The sequence below is a fragment of the Zeus faber genome (genome assembly GCF_960531495.2).
Source record: "Zeus faber genome assembly, chromosome: 9".
NCBI classification, from domain to species: domain Eukaryota; kingdom Metazoa; phylum Chordata; class Actinopteri; order Zeiformes; family Zeidae; genus Zeus; species Zeus faber.
Genome location: NC_137197.1, coordinates 24,885,541 through 24,903,554, shown reverse-complemented (window position 1 = coordinate 24,903,554; position 18,014 = coordinate 24,885,541). Strand labels below are relative to the sequence as shown.

The 18,014-nt window shown below is 44.9% G+C and overlaps 1 protein-coding gene across 1 annotated transcript in view; it reads left to right on the top strand.

The window, feature by feature from the left end:
• Nucleotides 1–12,757, top strand: part of arap1 (ArfGAP with RhoGAP domain, ankyrin repeat and PH domain 1) — a gene marked incomplete at its 5' end in the record, with an annotated part of 44,966 nt that extends 32,209 nt beyond the window's left edge. Inside the window, 9 exons of the mRNA XM_080006726.1 lie at nucleotides 2–119; nucleotides 823–936; nucleotides 1,032–1,165; nucleotides 1,258–1,340; nucleotides 4,394–4,453; nucleotides 7,685–7,748; nucleotides 8,810–8,971; nucleotides 10,969–11,007; nucleotides 11,597–12,757. Coding sequence (XP_079862852.1) covers nucleotides 2–119; nucleotides 823–936; nucleotides 1,032–1,165; nucleotides 1,258–1,340; nucleotides 4,394–4,453; nucleotides 7,685–7,748; nucleotides 8,810–8,971; nucleotides 10,969–10,989 — 756 coding nt within the window. The 3' untranslated portion in view covers nucleotides 10,990–11,007; nucleotides 11,597–12,757. The remainder of the gene's footprint in view (nucleotide 1; nucleotides 120–822; nucleotides 937–1,031; nucleotides 1,166–1,257; nucleotides 1,341–4,393; nucleotides 4,454–7,684; nucleotides 7,749–8,809; nucleotides 8,972–10,968; nucleotides 11,008–11,596) is intronic.
• Between the last annotated feature and the right edge of the window lie 5,257 nt (nucleotides 12,758–18,014).

The window sequence follows — 18,014 nt, the reverse complement described above, 5'->3', positions numbered from 1 at the left end:
GATCCCTGGTGCCATGACGGCTGCAGAGCTGACCTGTGAGGTCCTGGACCGGCGGAACATTTCCGTTAAGGAAAAGGAATACTGGAGTTGCTGGGAGGTCAGCGAGAAGGAGGAAATGGGTGAGCCATCTTGTGGCGGTGGTGTCGCGGTCGCATTTCAGACATGAAATGTGACTGGGTGTGTCTTAGATTGAAAACGCTGGTATTTTCTATCTAAAACCTTATTTGTCAACCATTGGGAGTCAACCAGAGTGATTGGCATAAGAATATTTCAAAATGATCCTGTATTGACAGAATAGCAGAGCGATACCAAGAGAAGCAGTCTCAAGGCTGGAACAATTTATTCCAAAATGTAAAAGTCCTGAAACAAAACACAGCCACTGAACGATGAAAATGAAGTGTCGATGACAAAATTCTCTGTGTAGCCTAAAAATAGCACACGGTTTGATAGCGGCACATAACTCAAAACAGACCAAAAAGGTCACGCGGTTTGTTTTGTGAACTTCGTGGAGTCATGTGGCTGCACGACTTGTGTAAAGGCCATCGGCTCCCCGCCGCCAAGCTTATGGGTCGCCCTTACGAAACTGATTGGCTCTGGTAGGCGTGGTAGCATTCCTGTCCTCGCCGGAATTGAATACCACTTGGTTTCTAAAACACGGAGAGAAAGCAAAAGGAAGATACAAGGAAAGAGAAGAGTGAGAGAAGTACCCTTAGTACCTCCCTGTAGCACAAACAGTAAGCCAAGGTTAAGGTCAATATTTTGAACTCATGGAAAGTATGTTTTTTCAACTCAATTTAGTCATTTCCTTGTTTGTGGCCTCAGAGCGTCCCCTGCACCACCAGGAACGGGTGCTACCCATCCTGCATACGCTCGGCACAGACTCTCACCTGCTCATCAAGAAGCACCTCGCCATGGAAGCCATGAAGGTCTACCTGGGTATGCACGTGAACGCACCATGAGCTCTCACATTCTCTTGGGATCCGTGTGTTGTTGTTGTTACTACTAAAAGACCTTCGCTCCCCCGACCGCAGCCAGCAAGGTGGACGTGTCGAGACACGGCATCATGAAGTTCAGAGAGGAGCGGAACATCCTGGGACTGGGAAGCTTTCATGATCGATACTTCATCCTCAATACCTCCTCGCTCAGGATGTACAAAGAAATTAGGGTGAGCACGCACACACACGCACACACACACACACACACACACTGACATTCTGTTCACAACTCAACTAAATAAAAGCGTAATTTTCATTTCAGAGTAACCGCCCTGAACGTGATTGGCAAGTGAAGAACTTAAAGATCTACCTTGGTATTAAGAACAAGCTCCGCCCTCCTAACAGGTGAGTAATCATAGAGTTTTGTCTGGTGTGTGGAATCTGATGCCCTGCTCATGGCATTTAAAGGATACTGTGGCAATTCCCCTGCACATTCCACCCAAGTGGCTTTTCCTGTCTTTCTGACACAGAGACTAGGCTTGGGCGACTGTTCAAAATTCAATTGCTGATCGCTGGGGGGCAGGGATCACCAATTGATGATTTTGATGGAATGGGACAGTCCCTTTACTCAGCTGTGTTTACATTTGATTTATTTTTTCATACATATAGAAAACAAACAAAACTAAATAGATCTAAATTAAAGACAGGCACCGGAACCGGCTTACACGCGCACGTTGCACTGCTGTCGGGAGGAGAAACAAAAAAAACAAAAACAAATAAAAACTCTGCTTCAATTCTCTAAATTTCCATACAAGTAAGAAACTAAGGAAATAAAATGAGAAGCCCCGTCTCTCCCTCTTCCCTTCTCTCCCTCCCCACTCCAGTTTAAGAACACGGTAAACTCCACTTACACGTTTCAATGGTCAGACTTTTCCTGTCAGATTTTACAAAAAAAAAGAAAACGCAACGCTGTCATTAATGTAAATCGCCATCAATGAAGTTGATTGACAATTTAATTGTAAATCTGCCCAAGCCTAACAGAGACACAGGCAAGGATGTGAAAGACAAGACGATTTATTGGAAAGGATATAATACGCCAGGGGCAGATGGAAACAAACGCTCCCATGTGTGTGTGGGGATGGGTGATTTAACCTGTGCTCATCGATTGCTAGGATGAGAAACAGGTGCACAGCCACCCCTGATCCCAGGCCCAATTAACTAGACCCAAGACAGGTATGTCTGCTGAAATCACACCAACCCCCACCACAGATACCCACCTTATCCTCTGGACACAATTAATATAACTTTGTCTGCTCGGTGCATGAATATTTTAACATAATCACCGTAAACACTCAACACCATATAACAACACGGAAGTGAAAGAGGCCGGAAATTATTGTTTAGCTCATGTAGTCAGAATCACATTTATCTACAAAAACATGTGAAGTCTGAAGTCGGCAGTATCAAGGTTTATGGTCGTTGTTTCCACGGTTTCAAATGAATAACTCCGATAACCCGAACTCGTCTGCGATGGGAGCAGCATGACCTCAGCATTGATCCTTAGAATACATTATGCAGGAAATCCTGATCGGTTCGATTTTTTTTTAGGTCCCGCCCCCACAGCTGCAGCTCAGAGTGCTGCCCACTCCACCATTTAAATGGGAACAAGTTCAGGAATCAAGAGTGTTTCAAGAGTTAGTTAACATTAGTTCAGTTGACAGCGAGTGTGTCCTACTATGAACCGACCACTCCCATTCAACAGAACCCCGCCCACTTTTCTGAGATTCCTTTCTTTTTTTTTTAAAGAAGAGAGTTCTTCAAGAACACAATGACTATACCCGTTTGTTTGATCAGTACATGAACCATATAACATAACTTAACCATATAACACCATATAACAGTAGTGATTTACTGTGCCAACTTTCACTGCCCCATTTCACCCAACTGCTTATTACAGATTAAATATTTGTGGGGACTTATTTCTTGCCCTCATTATGGCCCTTGAAGATCAAGGCCATTACAAATAACTTTTCCAGAAGGGTTTTGATCCTGACCCTCGTAAGATAATGATGATGATGTCTTGAAGTGAAGTGATTCTCTCAACTCTTTTATTTTCTTTATTTATAGTCCACTCGCACCTGAAGTTACGCTAATCTAATGTATAACTCCGGAAGGGCTTAAGCAATTAAAATGTAATTTAACCGTCATCTCACATGCGGCCGTTTTCCCCTCCCCTGACTTCTCCCAGAAATGCATCTGCTTGTAAAGACGTTGCGTTGCCGGAATTACAAACACCTCACGCGGAGGAGGCAGGAGGCGGGTTTCATAAGGGACGCCCCAGTAAATGGGCTGTTTCGCAGACCCGAGAGCAATTGTGATTCGGCGTAGCAAAAACTCGCAACAATAGAGCGATGAATACGACTCTGAATGTCCATGAATAATTACTGATGTGGAAATGTAAATTATGCTGAATCGTCTGCCAGTAAACACCGCTTCTTCCGGCGCGTTGATAAATAAGTGTGCATGTGCGCAACGCCATTCACTTGAACATGCAATTGTTTTCTCTGTGATCCGTGTAATTCAGTTAAATGTTTTCAAAGCAAGCTGAGGACGACCGATGCCATGAAATGTGATAAGGAATAAGACTAAAGATCAATGTGGCACACGCTGTGTGTTTGGTTGTACAATAGAGGGGGAACTGCAGTAGAGAGGAGAGATTTGCCTCTTGAACAGCGGATTTACTTTTGACATATTCGCAAGGCATATTTGCATATCTAGCGAGCTTAAATGCAAGTGCGCTGGTAGTGGTTAGTGGCTTCAGTGATTGGGGCAATGGATCAGCTTTAAATCACCGACATTAACTTGTCTACCGTCAGTCTTGTTCCAAACCAAAGAAACAAGAACAATAAGAGGACAAATTACATTTCAGTTTACAAGAATTTTTGCAAAACTGACGTAAACGTCGGCCTCGCAGCTCATTCTGTAGACTTGAAATCATATGAAATACAATCCATCATGGGCCTTGTATTTAATACAAAGTCATTGTTAGTAGCACCACAAGATATTTTATTTCTATTATATACTATTTATTTACCTTGAGAGCACATGTACTGCTTTTTGGAAGGATTTCAGTAAAATGAATCAACACATTTCAATGTGTTGTGTGTCGGTATTAGATCCTCATAACACCTTCACAGAGGCAGTAAGTCGTTTTGTATGCAGGCTAAATTGAAACGGTAATGTGGGGTTTATTTAACATTCTGATTAGTTTCACCACTAGGGGGGAGACTTGTCCAGGTATGTAACGTCGTCACAAGTGAACTTGCTGTACAGACGATTAACCTCTGCCCTCTCTCTCTCTCTCTCTCTCTCTCTCTCTCTCTCTCTCTCTCTCTCTCTCTCTCTCTCTCTCTCTCTCCCTTCCTTGTCTCTTGCTTTGTGTCTCTCTCTGTATTTAGTTGGGGTTTAACGGTGGTGCATGAAAGTGAGAAGCAAGAGAAGCCGGAGAGACAGCAGTGGTGAGTAGTCGTTTAGCTCATGTACTCAGAATCGCATTAAACTACAAAAACATGTGAAATATAAAATCAGCAGCATCCAGGTTTATGGTCGTTGTTTCCATGGCGTTAACATCAGTTCAATTCACACGAGGTGTGTCCTATGATCGACTGACCATGCCCATTCAACAGAACACCGCCCGCTTTCTGGGCTTCTTTTATTGGGTCCAGCCCGACCGGGCAGGAACCCTATTGTTTTAATTCAGAACCAAATGGCTGTCGATGTGTCTGCTGCTCAGAAACCATCAAACCCCCAGACACGAATTATAAGATAGTTGTAATCGGGGCAGTTTGGAGACGCTGTCGTCTAAGTTTGATCCACGTCTGGCTGGATTTGTGGAAGGAGTGAGGAAAAAACACTTTTTTTTCCCACCCCTGTTAAAATCACGTGAAAACATTGCAGACTACTGATATTAGTCACAGATCATCACTGCGTCATCATTGCGCGATACGTCACATTCCAGACTGCACGTGTGCAGAAGTAGCCCCATTTTTTACAACTCACAATTTTTAAACTTGTCAATTCATTAACACCTTGATCACAGTAAATCCAAAAACTGGTCTTGTGTCATAAATCTCATAAATCATAAGTCATAAATCTCTTATCTTCTAGCACGATCATGAGTCACTTTAATTACCACCAGAACCCGCCAAAAATGACTGACTAGCAAATCCACAACTTACTGTAAATTAATTAATACAAGGTTTAAGCGATAAAGCAAGTTGGGGGGGGGGGCGCCGCTCTCCAACAGTTATATATATTTTGCGTGCGTGTGTGCGTGCTCCCGTGAGATTCAACAGCGCCGTGAATCACACAAGAAGGACTTGCGAGCTTCTCAGTTGACAGGAAAAACAGGTCAGAGCGCTGCGTGTGCGGAGATAGAAAAGGTCACTTCCACCCAGGAGCTAAACACACCAGCACACCTGTAGCCATGAATTTATTCCAAGCCGTCTTTATTCATGCATACATCCCCGTGTGTGTGTGTGTGTGTGTGTGTGTGTGTGTGTGTGTGTGTGTGTGTGTGTGTGTGTGTGTGTGTGTGTGTGTGTGTGTGTGTGTGTGTGTGTGTGTGTGTGTGTGTGTGTGTGTGTGTGTGTGTGTGTGTGTGTGTGTGGTCACACATGTACTTAACCTTGTTTTTTAAGGATATATGGAAATATATGGAAATGCATATGGCCTTCTATGTTGTGGGTGTATATACGGTATGTGGAGAGTGTGGGTGGGTTTGGAGTGTATTTCTGCTGTGGGCAGAAGCAGCAGTCACCGGCGCGGCTGTAATAGGAGCTGTGTTCTTGTCACGCTGTGGGTAGTAACACCTTTCCGGCACGCTCCGTCCTCCCGTCCCTCAAAGCCAGCACAACACACCCGAAGGAGAGACGTGACGACAGACCCGGCTGGATGGACGGAGGACAGGGAGGGATGGAGGGAGGTGGGGGGAGGAGTGGATGGAAAAGGAAGATGAAGAAACGTTCTGAGCATCTCTGGATTTTTGAGGTTTCCACTCCTGCACCCCTTGGATTACCTCTAACAACAAAACAACAGCAAAGCCTTTGTTCTTGACAGAGTTCTTACTCGGTCCAAGTTCTTCAATTTCACCGTCAGAAATTTGAGCAATGGAATACCTTGAAAATAGCCCCTTTTGTGCCTGTGATATCCCACCTGGTTTTGTTATTTGAATCGTTAAAAAAATAAAATAAAAAAATTCCGGTATTGCCTGTATTACGACATTGATTCTGCTAGGGAAATTTCAATTAATTACAGCATGGTAGGAAATACTTATAATTAAACCTATAAGACACTTATAATAGTCGATGACAATAAGAGTATTAATAGATTTAGATATATGAATACATATAATACATTTACTAATTTAAATAATTGACAATGAGACTTAGATCGGATAATATTTCCATATAATACTAATAATCCTTTCAAATAAAGGATGGATTATATTTCAAAAGTTATTGAAATAAAAATAGTGCTTAAAAGGTACTTGAAAGTCCTTGAATTTCATATTGTAATGCCAGAAGGAACCCCGTCTCTACTACCATGCTAGTGCATGACAGCAAAGGTTTTTACGCTCTGGTGATAAACTATGTTAAACGAAAAAATGTTCCATTTCCGTAATGAGCCGAAACGCTGCTGCCAACGATGATGACAGATACACTTATTTTGTTCTCTTTATTTATTTATTTTATTTATTTATTTTCGTGGATGACGTTGTGGCTGCGAGAGCCAGATAAATGTTTAAAATATAAATGTGGAATGCAAATGAGCTAGTGTGTGTGCGTGCCTGTGTGTGTGTGCAGCCGCTGTAGTTCCACAGTGTGTCCTCTGTGGGCATAATGATCTCAGACAAGCACTATGAGCTCTGCGAACAGTCATGGTGTGACCTCCCCCCCATGGTGAACCAGAGGAGTGTGTGTGTGTGTGTGTGTGTGTGTGTGTGTGTGTGTGTGTGTGTGTGTGTGTGTGTGTGTGTGTGTGTGTCTGTGTCTGTGTCCAGTCTCCTGACGGGAGATCCACTCAGCTCTGTGGACTTGCGAATGCTTAGAGAGTGCGGTTGCTTGTGTGTCGGTGTGTGTGTGTGTGTGGCTTGTTTTGTTGTGTCTCGGGGGAGAGTGCTGGAATAATGATTTGGTCCAAACCTGTGCACATTCTAATGACTCTGGATAAATAAAGCTCATCGCTGCCGATGACTCAGAGCGTCGTCAGTCAGCAAAGTGAGGCAGGAAATACCACGACATGTGGCATTAATTATTTTAGGAGGGTGTGTGATTATAATAATAATGATTCAAATATAATAATCTTGCAAATAGATGTGAATTCAAAAATAATTCACTCTGTATTTGCCTCTCTCACTCGCTCTCTCTCTCACTCTCACTGAGTCTCGCTGCCTCTAATCAGTGTTTCTCTTTGTTGTTATTTTAAATGAGGAATCACACTTGGGTGTTTATGCTCCCGGCGCTACCACCGGGCGCTGGTGGAGAGAATATGTCAATTTCATTTAATCTTCCCCCCCCCCCATCTCTCTCTCACTCATTCTCTCGTTCTCCTCGCCCTTTTTTTTTTTTTTTTTTTTTTTTTTCTTTATTATTTTCATCTCAATGCTCCCATGCATCCAATCCTCTTCTCTCTGATTCTATCACTCTGACTCACTCTCTCTTGTTCTCTTCATCTTCCTCCTCTGTTAGGTATCTGTGCTGTAACAGTGAGTCAGATATGACAGAGTGGCTGGCGACGTTTCTCAGTATCCAGGTGAGTACACGTTGGCATAATACACAGTATGTCTGTGTCCTAGCACCGTCAATCATGCGTTGATGATCACATTTCAGCTATGGGTTAAATATGAATCTGTCAATCACATGAATGTTTTGATGCGTATATTTTGAAGGCCATCTACAACAAGGATGTTTTTGTTGTATCTCAGGGTATCTCATTGAAAATCAATGAGATTCCCTGGGATTTTCATTTTATTTTTTAACTTGGGGGTTTCTGAATAAGAAGGTCTATAATGTTTAAGAGTAAAGCCAAGACCCCTGGAATCTGAAATCTTAGAATAGATGTTTGTTTTGCGTTGTGTGCTTGGACACCCCTTGAAAAGGGAGTTTTTTTCAATTCAACTCAAACATTAATATGTACACCATGATATTCTCACAGACGGTAGAATCCTGTTTATTCCAAACCTGGCAAGAGCGACGGTCATTTGGGAGACTGAAATGTTGAAAACATGAATGACTATACAAGAAGGCAGTTCGTACATCCATCCAAGGGCTGCAATTAAACATAACCAAAAGAACAAATATATGAATATCCTACGTTATTAATATGCAGTGCCATTCATAACCCATAATATGAACTTCTTCAGAAATATACCTCCCTCATGTCTGTACTGTAGCCAGGTGCATTAGCAGGGAGCCACCAACTTTCAATATGCCTTAAACCGGTCATTCTCCACCTTTTTTTTTTTATATATCAAGGGCCCTCAGTTTCATAGGCCTCAGGGCCCCATTCGATAAGATGTAGTCTCTGGAACTCCAATCTGAGAAGATTTTAATTGTTGGATATGATTTAGTCTAAACTTCCTCACCTGTCTATACTACTTTATATACTATACTGTAAGAGCGATGACAGTTATGTAACACTCTCTAATGGTGCTTACGCTTTGTAAATTAAATACCGAAGTTGGAATATCAAATCCTTTTGCCAGGGACCCCCTGGAACACCTTGAAGGACGGTTGGGGGTCCCCGGACTCTAACCCTGATATTTATAGTGTGTTGTTTATTATTGTCTGCCCCGGCCCCTCCACTTGAAACAGTACAATGGTGATATCTGGCCCGTCGACCCGGTCCAGCAGAAGCGCGTCACCCGAGTGATGCCGTCGGACTCTCGCCATGGTAACGTGTCCCTGATTCCGCTGCGCGGTAGCGAGAATGAGATGCGGAACAGCGTCGCAGCTTTCAGCCAAGACCCACTTGCTGTGAGTCACTCCACCAATCACTGGGGCTTATCTGGGGGGAAACCGGCCTCTCACGCAGCTCTTTCCGAAAAGCTGCTTGCTCATCAGAGTCAGTCATGCTGAACAAGTGGCTCAATCGTCCAAAACCTGCTTCCTTAGTCAAGCATTGGAGTAAAGTTCATGTTTCTGGAGGAAAATATTTTTAAATCAAGATTTCGAGGCGTCTTGACTTTTCCGTTGCGTGGCCTTGATGGGACGAGCTCAGCAGTCCTCCTTTCCCAGCGGCCATTTCCGAACGACTAACAGAATCAGCAACTCCAACGGCTGATCTTGAATTTCTTGACTCCAATTATTGAAGGTTTTTCACAAAATAATTTTATTGTAAAGCAGTGGTTGTCACACTGCCTCACTTCAGCGAAAAGGTGTTTGGCCCCAGACGACAGGAAAGCAGGCGGTTGGTCGGTCGCTCTTGGTCAGGATCAGTGACGTCTCTCACGTGATTTGAGGTCTATCAACCTACATACACCAGATGTCAATGCTTCAAATATTGATTGGGACCCGAAAGGCTGAATTCACTCATTTGGGTTCCACTTTCAATAATGTGAAGGAATCGTGAAGAACCATCTCACGCCCAAAATAGACCAGGCACGTTGGCGCAGCGTACGGTTGCGGCAGGGAGTGTGGCTTTTCACCGGCTACGTAGTGAAACATCCCAGACGCGTCGAGTATTTGAAACAACAGCGATTCGCATCTTTTTAACAGTTGGATAATAAGTTTTATGTCGGAAATACCACCCATGCCTTTATTAGTTGTTGTGTGAAAGATACAAGTCTTGCAAAAATTGCACGACAACATATTGATCATCTTCAGACTGTGTCACAATATGTCCTGTGATCTCTGCATACACTAAGTTAAACAGTTATCCAGTTAAAAATGACAAAAAAGTATATGTTTTTATAGTTATAGACTTCCATAAATAACTTTTAATATAATTATATGTGAGCAACAACTGTAATTGTTGGAATTGCTCAGTGGGATGTGTCCGTACTGTACTTCTACGTATACTGTGTATGTTTTACATGCTGTATACGTTTGTTCTGTGTACTTAAAACAGGCCTTGACCAATAAGCAAATTCAACAGCAGCTACAGTTTTCTTGTACAACCTAGACTCATAATACACATTTAAATTAATTGCGCTCTTTACAGCAACATTTCAACGTAGTTTTATCTCGTGTTTCTGTGGAAAAGGTTTGCGCACGCAGTTGGGGGGGGGGGGAAAGAAAAAGTGTGCACTTACGGCACGACCGCCCCCGTGCGCTGCGACCTGCGTGCCTGCTTCCCCACTGTAAGGAGGACGGTGAATCTGCATTATTGTAAATGAACCAGTTTGCTCCATAAAAACCAAGGAGAACAACAACATAAAGTGAACAGATAAACAAAACAACAACATTTGAATATGCACCACGTCCTCCTTCGTGGTTCTTTCACTAGACTTTGCATGCCGAACCAGGCCTTCCTGCCTTCCTTCCTTGCTGCCTAGCTTCCTTCCTTCCTTCCTTCCTTCCATAGAAGGAAGGAAGGAAGGAAGCAGCCGTAGCGGCCCTACGCCGCGACCGCGTCTGGTTTGTTGTTAAAATGAATCGTCAGAGCACGGGAGACCGGCCCTGTTTGAGGTGGGACCAACGCCTCGCAGGATCGGAAACCCCAAGTCTGGCTGAAAGGACTGAGTGGTTTGTGTGGATGAGCGATGGTAACAGACAGGAATGAAGATGCTGACGGAGCATTAAACCCTCCTTTCCCCTCTAATAGAGTCACAATAAAAACACGGCGCTGGTCTGTTTGTGTTTCTTTTACTAGTCTTTGCATGTCTTTTTCGCTTCCCAGGCTTTCCTTCTGGCAGCTCCTCACTTTTAAGTTGTCGTCGGAGCTCCCTCCTTGTTTTTGCCTTTTTTTTTTTTTTTTTTTTTTTTTTTTAAACCTCCCTCCCAGTCATAATCCCTGTGTTGTGTTTTTTCAGCTCTTTAGAGACGTTCGATAATGGAGCCAGATGGGGGAGGTAAGGCCTTTTTACATCCGAAAGTGTACATCAGGCGGGGGCGGGCGCAGGCCTCTTTTCAGGCTCTTAGGTCAGCGGAGAGCCGAGCCGACCTGTCAGCCATTAAGCTGCTCCCCATCAATATTTCATTTGTTTATCTAAGCATGTCAACCTCTTTAATGATTAAATCAATACTCGCCGATGGGAGTCCACTCTGATTCCTGGAGCTGTTTTGTGCGCAGCAGTCGTGCAGACGGGCGGCTCTTTCATGAATTTTTACATAATGTATGTCATTTTTTAATATGTACGCTGTCGTCTCGCGAACGTATCAAGAGGAAACGTTGATCTAAACTGAATCTAATTCACTGACTGAGCTGCTTCATTCATGACAGGCAGTTAAATCTCATAAAATGTCGGGAAGGAATGTGCACGTTCATTTTCCACACCAAACGTGATTCAGAAATAATAACACTATTGGTTTGATTCTAATTATAAATCATTGAGTTTGAAGTAGAGATCATACACCATCTGCTTTCCTTTACTTTCATTCACTTTAAGGGAACCAACGTTTTTATGATGTACTTCGCGATTTGTCGTTTCTCCTCCACAGGGGAGACGAGCAACCTCATCGGATCGAACATGAACGAACTGGACATTCTGGGGACGTCACTATATTCACGCCATTGTAGAAACCCGAAAAGCGGCGCAGGCGTGGAAAATCTGACGCCGCTTTCCGCTCCCGAAAATTTGAACTGTACCGATATACTGCACGAGCATAAATGGATCACATGTATGAACCGGACCTCAGGTCGCTGGGCCCTGCGCTGCGGCGAAGGCGGGAGAATTGAACGCGCCGCTTGCGTGACGGGATCCAAAATGGCTGACCGGCAATGGCAGCGGCCTCGGAGCCGCGGGAGCGCCTCCACCCCTCCACCGACCCACGTAAAGCAATCCACCGTTTCCGCACAAGGGCACGAAAACAAGACGTGGGGATTAAACCCCCTTTTTTTTTTTGTATATATTTTCTGAACAGATGAAGTCGAGTTACTACTTAGCTTAGTGTTTTCCTAAGTGCCACACCCATTGTAGGGTGCAGAAATATAAATAAATATAATAAGTACAGAGTTAGCTGAGTCAGTTGTAACTTTCTTTGGGTAGTTTTCTTAGTTTTTTGTTGTACTCTGTTAGACTGTTACTACAAAAGGAAATGTTGTAATAATCCATCAATGCAAATGTGTGATAAATATGAGTAGTTGCTAATTTGAAGCCCGTTTTGTGGACGTATTTTGATCGATTTTTGCTCAAGACGGGGTGCAGGAGGGGGTAGACGGGCGCCCCGCAGGTCAATTAACATTGAGCCGTTAACTTGTTTTGTGCTCTGTACGATGCGAAGACAGTCGTCGGGGGATGTCGTCACGTGACTGCGTGAACGTGCGTCTGGAGGGAGCTGGTGCACGGGGCGGACAAATCTGAACAGCGATATCTTTGGAAAGCGGAGACTGCGCACCTTTCCTCCCTGCTGTGACGGGGAAGGAGGTTTCTCCCAATGGCCACATACGGTGGAATTAACTACCTGTTAGTGTTTTGTTGAATTATATATCTTGTTTGACTGTATAGCTGACCTCAAGTGTTCCTAGAGAGCAAGGAGAAGACTCCTGTCATAAAGTAATTATTTTTCTCGATTTCTTTTTTCCTCGTCTTTCTGCGGCCCGGTGTGTTATCTCAGGCCGGCCCGCCGGCCTTATCTCTCCCCCTAATAAAAACATTCAATCGGAAATCCTGTACGTTTCATGATGAACCGTTCGTTACGCACGGTGGACTCCTCGCCGCCGACCCCCGCTTTTCAATTCATGTTTATTCCTTGTTTACCTACACTAACCTTGTATGTATACACACAAAACGCGAAGGGCCCTGAAGGGCCGCCGTGAGCCGATAAGCTTCGCAACGTACAAACAGCCCTTCGCCCACTCCATGTCAGCATGTCACATGTCACACACGTCACACACACACGCGCAGAAATCTAGCGGTCAGGTTTTTATTTATTTATTTATTTATTTATTTATTTTTGTCAGGCCTGCAGGTTTCGTGAGCATTTCATGCCATAGCTTTCAAATGGGAGCCCACGGCTGTGCTTTGAGGGGGGAAATGTCAAACGCGTGTGCGTGAGTGTGCGGCATTACAGTGCGCACCGAGCGGGGCCTCCAGGAGTCCTTCCCCGCCTGCTTCCGTACGCCTGAGTCACATCGCCGCACTATTCCCTAGTTTGATCCTCTAAGCAAAGCCGACACATCGGGGTCACCCCGTACCTCAAGATACACACCGGAGAGACCCGCGAGGGGCGTATGCACGGGAGACCTTCACACGCGCACACACACACACACGCGCGCACACACACATACACACCAGTAAGCTTGAGTACGCACAGCAAGGTGGCCTTTAGCGTATAGGTCACAGCAGCTGTTGCGTAAAATGAAGAAAAGATGAAGGTTTTTTTTAAATGGGGATGAATGGAACAGGGGAATTGAGGCACATAGGCATGTAAATCCAAAAAAAAAAAAAATACACATTCAAAGTTTTGGAGATATCGAGTTCATTTCACAGGTTTACAGCCAGCTACATACGCTGTGTATCGGTGTGTGTTTCAGATGCTTGAACCCCATCCTGGTTTAGGTTCCATACATTGTCAGATTATTTTCACATTAACAGTTCGGCGGTCGCGGTTATAAAAATCCAAGCGACGACCTCTTTAAAATCCGCGTTTCTTTGGCTTCCAGTGTGCCCCGGAATTGATTTTAAGATACCGCCGCTCATTTACACATTTCTCGACGGTTCAGGGCCAAAATGCATCTCTGATTTGCTCTCACAAAATAAACTATTCAGACCTCTCGGGTCAGCCGGGACCAGTCTAACTAATTGCACTGAGGCAGAACACGGTGAATTTTTATGCCTCACATTGTTGGAACAAAACCTCCGGCTCTCCACGAAGCCATCTACTTTTTAAAATCCAGGCGCAAAACTTTTATATTTGCTGCTGCTTTTCAGCGGGTCGTAGAGGTGCTGATCCAATTATGCAGTCATTTCTCGCAGCTTTTATCCACGATCCTGTTAAGTGTCCGTCTCAACTGAGCCTCTTGGCTCAGGCAGCTTGTCCACAATTAGCACATGCCGTCCTCATTTTTTGAGATTTCCTCCTGACAATGACATGTAAAATGGTTCTGTGGTTTGTCTGTGACCAACGCCCCTGTAATTCGGACGCCGACTATTTGGTCTCCTGGGCAGAGGGGATTTTAGGGGGTTGCCACCCATAAGATCTGATCGGCCACCCCAGATCTGAAGGGTAGTTTGGTCCAGTTCATCAAACACAAGAAGGCGGGACTAACACTGGTCAATCAACGATGACAGCTGATCTGCTGATATACCTGTAGGGCCAGTTTGCCATCAGAGTTGACCTCTGGTTGCCGTGACTTCCCCCCACGCGACCCCGAGATTCTCTGTGGTGCCATCCGGCCACTGCTGTAAAAGATTTCCGGTGGTGCCACCGCTCTCGGGGGGCCTTCTTAGTCTGCCCGTGGTGCAATAAAACTCACGCATCAAGAACTTATTGTCAACTTACGTGAAACGCACGGTTGATTTGGCATCCCCCCATTACGCCTCACCATTGTGAGGTTTTCCTTTATTTAGCCCAGCGTGACAGCCGCACCACCTGCCGCGCACCACCACCTCATCGTGGTAACCACTGCACTCCCTTTACCTTCCCCACGTGTTACTTCCTTCTATTATTTTTGTCCCTATACACCGTTAACCTCCATAATGCCCATACACAAACCAAATGCAGACACTACACAAAGTTGATGTTTCACATGCCATTCTTGTGTCTTTATTTTTGGATTATGACGTAGTATCTCGTAAGTTTATGTCTTTCACTCACCGCTTCATCTTACATGTTTACTTGTTGCTCCAGAGCCGTCACGCACGCGCTCCCTGGTGACCGTCAGAGGACAACCCAACTGCAGGGGCCGGACTCATATACAGGGTGAGAGGCTTGGAAGGAGGCTTTGTTAACGTTGTCTTAAACTACTGTTTGTTTCATGATAACTTATTTATTCTCATTTTACATGAGAAGGACGTTACTATACTAAATAGAATGTAAAGTGAGTGTAGGAGAGATTGATGTAACTTAAAGTGTAATGTTTGTCTTACCCGCCGTCTCTCTGTCGTGGTTTGGAGGGGAGTTGGTTCAGATGAGCAACACTTCTTTTGGGTGCTATTTTGAGTTTTGTTCTATTTAGTTGACCTGAGTTCTCTGGGGCCCAAGAACAACTCAGTATCGTTTTTGTAGCCGTTATTTTTATCAAATCTATTTTTGTTGGCTTTTGTTCCCAAATGTTCGGGTAAATAAACCCTTTATTTGAGCGCTCTACCTACGTCGTCGGTGCTTTGCTGTTCGTTCCCTCAGACACAGTCATGGGGGTTATCCTCCCTGGCGTACAAGTCATTTTCCATCTCGCATGTATAATCATTTTTTTCTTGTATAGAACCATCAATGGACCCCGGAACTACTTCCTCAGGTTGAAGAGTCCATTTAGAGAGTGTTTCTCGATGCGTGAGACCGGCCTCCAGCGCTGGACGGAGCGTTAAGTTCAGCTCGACGGTCTCCTCTAATAAATTGCATGAAAGCTTCGTACTCCGTCACCTCCAGCTGAGGAGGGGGTGGGGGGGGGACCACTCACGCTCCGGCACCAGCTCATGAGCGCCCAGCTGACTTCCCCTTCAAACGCAAAAAAACCCCCAAAAAACATCAGGACGCGCAGAAGCTGGCTTTCCGCGTGCACGCTCCCGCTCTGCGAGTCCTCCAGGGCTCCTCTGATTTCCGTGAACGGCGCCGCCCTCGCCGCCTCACCAGCCCTCCTCCCGCTCCAGTTTATCACCAATTACTGGTCCTTGAGTAAAAAGGAAAAGAAAAAAAGAAAATCATCCATCTACCCTGTCCCCATGGCGACCGTTCTCCTTGTTTCCTCTCTGGCACAATCAATCAGACAGCGCCCGTCTAGCTGTCCTGTCCCGGCCTGGGTAAAAGGGTGGTGCACGGCCCGAATCCATCTCATCCAAGTGACTGAAATTGGGCCGAGAGACGATTTTAGCTTATATATTTAATATCCATAATTATAATTACTGCCCCCTATCCCCTATATCCTGTGCATAGAATCGCACCTTGTATATTCTCTATAGTTTAATATTTGATGATTTATGTTTAATATTTTTGGGCTATTTGTGTATATTTGACAATTGAAATAAAATCATTAAGCCTTTTTTACGCTAATCATCTGTAGAGAAACCAATAATCACCATGACACATTCCTCGTATACGTGAATGTACCTGGTGGAGTAAACTCATCCCGATTCTGATTAAGATATGCAGCTTTTTCGGTCTAAATCTGTCCGCTATCCCCCTCGCCTTTGATATATATATATTTTTTTTGTTGGGGCAGGGGGGGGTGATGATAAATCTCTGCGAGACTTAATTGCAACAACTTCTCCTGTTGAGTATTAAAAATTCATTGTCGAGGCAATCGATCCCAAGTGCGCTGGTGCCGCTGCTTTGACCCACATCGTCATTCGGTGGGTGTCGAAGAATTAAGAGTTAAGAACGCCTTCTCGGATTGAGATCTGAGAAGGAATTACTGTAAGTCTGACACCTCGGATACGGAGAGATGGAGGGATGGAGGGATGGAGAGGTTGAAGGGCAGAGAGAATGTTCTTCTTCTTCTTCTTCTTCTTCTTTGGGCTGCTCCCGTTCGGCGTCGCCCGCAGCGGATCATCTGCCTCCAACGCCTTCTGCTCTGCGCATCTTCCTCCCTGACACCGACCGCCACATCCATAAACCTCCTCTTCGGCCTTCCTCTTTTCCTCTCGCCTGGCAGCTCCATCCTCAGCATCCTTCTCCCAGTGTAACTCTCATCTCTCCTACATACGTGTCCAAAGCATCTCAATCTGGCCTCTCTCTCACTTTTCCACCAAACTGTCCGACCTGAGCCGTCCCTCTGATGTCCTCGTTCTTAATCCTGTCCGTCCGTGTCACTCCCGATGAAAATCTCAACATCCTCAACTCTGCCACCTCCTTCATTCAGCCGCCTTTTCGTCAGTGCCAACGCCTCTACACCGCACAAGGGGATATTTAAAAGAGGAGCAGAGAAGAAGGCGACGAGGATGAGAAAAGCATTTGAGAGAGGGGAGAATATGGGAGGCGACGCAGTTTTTTCCGCAGCCGGGAGAGTAATAAGAAGGGAGGAACACAGCGGGAAGAAAGTCGAAGAGTTAAAGGTGAAAGGAGGTGGGGGTGGGTGGGGGCGGGAGCTCACAGGGAGAGCAGTAGAACTGGAGCTTTGAGAGAGCGATGGAGGAGGGTGGAGGGGGCGGGGGGGGGGGGGGGGGGGTGTTGATGGAAATGGACGGAGCGAGAGGTGGAGAAGTGCGCGGAGCCGCTCCCTCCTTGGACAGGAAGGGTTCGCATCGGTCGCAGGAAGGTTCTCGAATGTCGATGCTCCATCTCACTCGCACGGCACAAAGAGAGTCCTTCCCTCAAAGTCTTTAAGTCTATAAAGCACAATCATCCGCCGGCATGTTTGCCAAGCAAAAACCAAGATTTAAATATTTAAACGTTTACATACTATATGAGAAAAATGTAAAGTGAATAATAAGGGTGTTGTTTTTTTTTTTACAACTATTTCTTAAGATTTATTTTCACGTCACTGTAGTTGCGGCACAAATATGACATGTATTACCGTCGCGATTTCGTTATATTCCAAACTAAATCCGTTTCCCCATCCACACAGCGCCACATTAATAAAATATAAGACGTAATCATGTCCCCCGCTTTTTTCCCTCCCCGTCACACCAACTTATTTTCCCTCCCAAAATAAATGAATTCCTTCCAAAATGAATGAATTCGTTGCTTTAAGTGACATCACACAGAGGAAGTGGCGCTTGAAGTGGGGAAAAAAAAAACAGTGCCGAGGAGGGGTGGGGTA